The sequence below is a fragment of the Melampsora larici-populina genome (genome assembly GCF_000204055.1).
Source record: "Melampsora larici-populina 98AG31 unplaced genomic scaffold MELLAscaffold_41, whole genome shotgun sequence".
NCBI lineage: Eukaryota > Fungi > Basidiomycota > Pucciniomycetes > Pucciniales > Melampsoraceae > Melampsora > Melampsora laricis-populina.
The window spans coordinates 769067-775836 of record NW_006768805.1 but is presented as its reverse complement, the minus strand read 5'-3'; the positions used below and the strand labels follow the sequence as shown (position 1 = coordinate 775836).

At 44.9% G+C, this 6770-nt stretch overlaps 2 protein-coding genes across 2 annotated transcripts; one reads left to right on the top strand and one right to left on the bottom strand.

The window, feature by feature from the left end:
* Nucleotides 1–1916: 1916 nt before the first annotated feature.
* Nucleotides 1917–3211, bottom strand: MELLADRAFT_91346 (uncharacterized protein; the record flags this gene model as incomplete). Its single annotated transcript, XM_007414139.1, has 5 exons — nucleotides 1917–2369; nucleotides 2444–2562; nucleotides 2626–2740; nucleotides 2819–2900; nucleotides 2952–3211. The coding sequence occupies 5 exons, from the start codon at nucleotides 3209–3211 to the stop codon at nucleotides 1917–1919; spliced, it is 1029 nt and encodes a 342-aa protein (XP_007414201.1).
* A 1053-nt stretch (nucleotides 3212–4264) lies between these two features.
* Nucleotides 4265–6312, top strand: MELLADRAFT_110117 (uncharacterized protein; the record flags this gene model as incomplete). Its single annotated transcript, XM_007414162.1, has 3 exons — nucleotides 4265–4670; nucleotides 5036–5593; nucleotides 5840–6312. The coding sequence occupies 3 exons, from the start codon at nucleotides 4265–4267 to the stop codon at nucleotides 6310–6312; spliced, it is 1437 nt and encodes a 478-aa protein (XP_007414224.1).
* Between the last annotated feature and the right edge of the window lie 458 nt (nucleotides 6313–6770).

The following is a 6770-nucleotide window of genomic DNA, read 5'->3' as shown; positions in this document are numbered from 1 at the left end:
GTTTCCATTCTAGAACTTTTCAGGTTTAGGGTCTGCAAAGGAGCTTAGTCAGATAAGACCTTGAAAGATCAAAACATTGAACATTCAGCGAGTTGACACTCACACGTGACCTTAACTGGCTTAACGTGCTCTGAACCACCCGCCGGGAGGTGCAGTCCTAGCCCTCGTCGAATCTCCTTTTCTTGGAAAAGCTTGCGCAAAAGTGTGGATGCCGTGGTCCGGGTACCAAGTTTAGTATCAAAAAAGGATCCGCCGGAAATGAGCATTTGTAATAATCTCCGGTCATTGAAACGGTTTGCAATATCTTTCCCTGGGGCATGGTGATTTGATTTAACAGAAGCGTGACGAGTAACTCCATTTTGAGACTCCATTTTTTCCGCTGCAAAGAGTGGTGGCGGTCCATGACGCTCGACTGAAAATGGTAGGTGGGTGAGGATGTAAAATTTCGGTTTGTTGGTCCATTGAGCATTCAGGGCAATGAGTTGTTTCAAGAAACGGGCAATGACGATCTTGAGGTCCGAAATGTATTTCTCCTTGTTGAAAATCTTTGGCTGAAAGACATAAGAAGCTAAATGAACTAATGCGATCCAGCAGTGTCTATATTCTTCGGGTATGAAATCAAATAATACAAAAGGTGCAGCCTGCAAGACCACCCGAAAGTCTTTTCCAAGAAGGCTGTTCGCATAATGGACCATATTACGAGGTTGTATAGGTGCGACATTCAATCCATCAATTTTGAAAGCTTGCCACCGTCCATGAAGGGTCTCAAGCTGCGCAGGTGATAATTTGGAAACTACGTCGCGATAGAGATATTTCGTCACTCCGAGAAGTACCACATGGAGGGTTTCCACTGGGGTGTCTAAGTGACCATAAAAAGCTGTTAAACACTTGTTAGACAGTACAAATGGATATTTGGTTTATATCAACTCAGAGCGCACCTGCCAAACGTAGAAATGGGTTGAACATATGGTCGCCAAATTTTTCTTCCAAATGTTGACAATGACGGACGATTTCATTCTGGGAAGTCTGTTCTCCTTTGGGTTTGTTCTTATTGGACCGGTAGAGTTGCTGAATTTCCCTGGCAAAAGGTAAATTTAGAGAATCACGAGTACCAAATTGTTTTGATAGGTCATCAAACTGTTTGATGCTTTTAGGGTTTCTTGTGAGCTCCCATAAGGCCTTGGTCTGCTCTCTGGTACGGTCCCAGTTGCGGAAAGGTAGTGTGGCCTACAGAGAACATTTGAATATGTCAGGGATATTGATTAAATTAATTGATCATCAAAGATGTACCGGTAACCAATCTGGATTGATTCCAACAAACTTTTGAACATATGTTTCAGTTTGTTTCTCCGCCCGAGACTCCACGGTGAGATCACAAATTTGACAAGGTGATAAAGTACCGGAAGGATTTGTGGTATTAGAGATTTCCGTGTGCATTGGTGAGTCGCCCATGTGGAAAAGGACCAAAGGCACAACTAGGACATCTTCCTGAATAGTACAATCATAAGTTTTAAATCCGGTTGACGAGGCGCGGCTATGATATGTTGTTGTCATCAGTTTTCAAGAAGCACAGGGTAATTGCTGATGAGATTAAAACACTCACTTCAATTCATCCACGATCTGGTCTCCTTGCTCTAAAGCACTTGCAATGTTTGACGTGCACAGCGGGTGGATATGGTACTCTTGATTAGTGAGTTTTGGTCTCAGACCCGCAAGTGTGAAGTAAAAGGACATGTGTTTGTTCCATTTTTTGGAGACATTACCAGATGTGTCATCAGAATACAACACCACCGGTATGTTTCGAATAATCAAACCATTTGCCTTCACCCGCCAAGGATTTGGGAGTTCAATGCGCTTTAGTCCTTGCTCTGTTTCCTCTGCATAACGCACTTTTGATCAGTGTCCAATTTAAAATTTCAAATGTGGCCATGAAGGACCAGCTCACGTAATAATTGAGTCGCTGAAGAGTTGCACCACTTCATGCCATTATGCAATTCTATTCTTGTAAAAGAGCATGCAAAGGTTTGAACATCCACATCCAAGAGAGTAGCTGAATCAAACTTGGGCTCGCGAGCTACGCGGAAGTGGTGAGAGCCGCCAGGACCGTTGGGCACCACTTCCAAGCACTTTGCCCAAACAACCAGCTCATCCTTATAAAAGAAAACCGGAATAACTACACGAGAATCCGCAAGTTGTGCGGGTTCGTATATGTAAAAGTGCTCGCCGTCGACATCAACCATAGGCACTCGAAGACTTGGTGGTAGGTCTTCACGCCACTTTTTCGATTGAGAATAACGATCAACAATGACCGCTTTGTCGTCCTCCGGCAGAAACTCGATGTTTGGAGCTACTTCGGGGTTAGATAACTCCTACCAACCACACCACATCAGATTTGCCAGGCCTATAGATATGTGAGGGGAATGGGACAATTGACAATCCTCACCTGAGATATGATATCAGTCACTGAAAGAGTAAAACACGGATTGCCCAGCGGACTTGTTTGTTCCAGCACCCTCAGGCCGAGGCGGGCCTTGAGGTCTTTACGAATGTTTTTCAAATGTCCTGCGGGGTATCCAAGTAGTGATCAGTGGGTAATCAAAACCAACAGAACATGCTTTGACTGACCAAGATCGGGCAGATCCACTTGCAGGACGTTCTTCAAGATACAGCGTATACGTGTATATTCTGCTGTCGACATCAGATCTCGGCTTGTGCCCAACATTAACAACAAGGCCGCATGCTTCAGATGGAGATGGACCAAAGATGAGAAAGATCAGCAAAACGGACGGGGGTTGTACAAGAATGTGGACTGACGTACCTCTTTCTTTCGAAGAGGGTACCATGGAAGCCACGTATTGGTGATAGCTCTTTGATCCTGTTCAGGTGACACCTCTGTTCCGCTTTATGATTTGGAACTGCCATCCAGGATTTCGTCTAGGTCCACACTGGACTCTCGAGAGTCGGGAAAGGCAACATCGTTTAGGTGGGACGGCCCGTATAGTGACTCTAGCTCATCAGAGCTAGAGTCCATATCTTGATCGAACAGGTCCATGATTCCTGGGGGAACTCCGGTACCGGAATTGTTGAAGCGACCAGGGACGCCACCCTCTTCAGGTATCGTCGGCGACAGAGGAGTTTGCCGGTGTTCCACGGAGGTAGCTTGCTTGGCTCGAGAGCGTAGCCCAGGAGGGGCAACGGTGGGACGAGACATCGAGCGGCTTTCCAGCTCAACGCGGACCCGGTCGATGTGAGTTTTTAACTTGCAGTGCTGGCCTTTGTCCTTGAAGGTTCGGCTTGTACAGAGCTTACATGTCCAATGTCCCATGTTTGCCCCAGATGTGGATTGGACGAAGTCTAAAGGATCATATATCATTTCGATCATTAACAATGTTCCACATTGGAGTCTGGACCGGGGGGTCTGTGAAAAAAATCTCACATTCATCGGAACTGGCTTGAGCCAATGTAACAAACCCCACAGGCATTCTGTTGCGGGTATCCGAGTATTCAAGAGTTCACACACAACCGCCAAAGAGTTGATTTCGGCAGATTTGAATCGAAGAGGAAGCCTTTGATTGGGAGATTTCGATGGGGCCAGTGCAAGAAGCGATATCGACCAGACCCAAAAAGAGCCCTCAACGGGGGGAACAGAACATGTCTTCCTGACATGTCTGAAAGCTTATGTTTGTCCGAAGACTTCTCATGCATCGGAGATACATTGCAGGTATGTTTCTCGGGCACTGAGATCGTTTCATGACTATCTCTGCAACGTGATAGTCATGAAACGATCTTGTTTCTCTCACGCTTGCTTTGGTTACATAGAAGCTCGGTGCAACGAGCGGCTCAAGGCTGTGATATTTCATCACATATACAAGACAGCTCGGCTCCCTGTGATGGCAACGGATGGGCTTATAATGCCGTGGAGCAAAGGTGAAGTTCGCGGTAATGTGATGATGCAGCGTTCACATGTTACCTAAACAGGAAGATTCACGTTCAGGGGTCGGATCTGTAATGAACCCGCGTCTCACGTGAGTTTCGCCAAAAACCCTTTAGTGGTGTATGAGTGCGAAGTAATAAGGGACGGGACAATACCCGGCCCTGTGAGAGAGAGGCTAGGCAAACTGTGAAAATCTCTTCATCACAGTTTGACAAGCCACACACCACTCATACACCTCAGATTCGAATCAACAAATCTTTCGCTAGACGCTTCCCAAAAAGAAATAAAAGAAATTTCATTTTTGAAACATCTTGAAAACAAAAAGAAGAAATGGCAACACAAGGTCAAAGCAGTTCTGAAGTATTCGCAAAAGACGTAGAACAAATTATGGCAACCCACGAAAAGGAGAAAGAACAACAAGAAGGAGGAGAGCCGAGTAGAGGAAAAGGGAAAGCAACTAGAGGAAGAGGAAGAGGTGGTAGAAGAGGTAGAGGAAGTACGAGGACAACAAGGCAAACGAGGGGTGGAACAAAAGGAAAAATTAGGAAACCAAAGGAAGAAACATCAGGAGAAGAGGAAGGTGGAATAGAGGAGTTAGGTAGTGAATTGACGGAAGTAGAAGAGGACAACAAGAATGAAGAAATTGACGAAGAGGAAGGAGGAGATCAAAAAGAAGAGGAAGAAAGAAATGGAGGAAACAAGGGAGGTGAAGAGGATGAGGATACCATCTCTTTAGGTAAGCATAATTCCCCAAGAATCTTTCAGATCATAATTTCTCTCGTAATTTCTCTCGTATCATTTCAAAAAGATCTTGAATAGACTGAAACCACACGGGTGGATCAGATGTCCTGAAGTCCAGAAAAGGCAACGCCTATGTCCTGAAGTCCAGAAAAGGCAGAGCCTAGAAAAATACTGAAGCCACACGGGTGGGTCAGATGTCCTGAAGTTCTTGATGCCTAAGGTCCTGAAGTCCTATGATATGTGTCCTAGATCGTTGTGATGAAAAGAGTCGTGAACAAAGTGAAAGTGATAAAGAGATAAGATAGCAAGAACAGTGCTGACAGGAAATGTGGTCTTGTGTGTTGTGTTGTGTCCATACAGGCGATGAAGCAGAGTTCGTGAATGAAAATGCACATGTTGATCGAGACCACGAACGATACATAGCTGAGTTGATGAAACTCTACGAAAGAGGCAAAACTGGGAAGTTTCAAATGTTAGAAAGTGCATATGAGAAGTGGTGTGAAAAAGTTAAATCAAGACCGAGACCAATAGAAATGCTAAATTGTTCTAGTGAAGAAGAAGAGGTAGATCAAAACGCTCTAAAGAGGAAAGGCAAAGGACAAGCGACCGAAAAACCTGCGAAGATAGGGAAGACGATGGCACAAGGAATAACTCTCACTCAAAGACTCATAGACCTTTCACCGTATTGGGATGGAAGAATGACGGCATGTTTTGGATATGTTCCCTTAACGATATTCGTACCGGCATGTTTACTGGCGGACAAAACGCATATGTCGAATCGAAGGAAACAAAACTCGTCCTGTTCAGATATCATTTCTTATGTCGGTCTTCGAGTACCAAACGAGTGGAGACAAAGCTTCTTAATGTGGTCGACTTCATTCAACTTATATGTTCAATATTGGAGAGTTAAATATCATCGTGAAGATATAGCGTTACGCCTAGAAGAACATTACAAAATAGTGTTAGCAATCAAGGCAAAATATCATGATGCCTGGGCTCCAGCACTTCGATATGATATAACTCACCGCACGAACGTCTTCAGTCACACGCTAGCAGATGGATCATTGTCGGATGTAGGAGTGAGAAACGACGAATTAGTCGAGCAGGCGATAACTGACTCTAAGGCAAATGGAGATCATCGGTACTTCGACAACCCGTACATAGTAGGAGGAGCGCTAGAACATGTCAACCCGTGGACAGGCAGACATCAAGTTGGTTGGGATTTACTGTCTAACGGAGACGAACAAATCACGGCGGTGACAGGCGGCAGGATGCTATCACATCTAGCATCAAACAGTAGTAATAGAGCTCATCAGCAACCTAATCACCAATCAGGTTCCTATAGTCACTCAAGTTATGATAGAGCAGGACAAAACCCTCACCAGAATTATAATTATGATCAAAATAGATTTCAAGATCAAGGAGCGATGAACCAAGGGTCAGGTGGACGAGGAAGAGGCAGGAGAGGAAGAGGAATCGGAAGTAGGGGAGGTGGAGCTAGAGTCGCAGTGAACCCGGCCCCAACGACGGTAATCAATGGAGTTGTGGTGCCTAAGTACGGACCAGGGGCCTTTGAGGCGTTGAAAGCTGCGAAGCAAGCAGGAGGAAGCAGTAGTGCAACAGGTCCAAATCAGTGAGTATAATGATGAGTTAAATTAAAATCAATTTCCCTACCTTGTTTTCACTGCCAAATCATGTTTGTTAGAAATCCTGAGAGATAGAAAAGATCCAAACTAGAAATGAATACCGTGATGAATAAGAGCGAGAAACTGAGATCCTTGCCCTCGACTGTCTGTAGGGAGATGATGAGAAATGAGAACGAGAGAATGACACATGAGAGAGAGAAATCAAACTCACCGCCTCAGAGAGAAGTGCCAGAAGCTACGCTCCCGTCAAAAACACCATTAGTCAGAGAACAACCAGAAGAGCCAAGGACCAGTTTGACGAGATCGAACGGAAGATGGCCATCAAAAGCTAGGTGTGAAATGAATATAAGTGAATGGAGAGAACTGGCGAGGAAATGCGGAGTAGAAAATGAGGTCAATGAAGTGATAAAAGGATTAGTATCAGGTTTCACACAAGGAATACCCGAGCA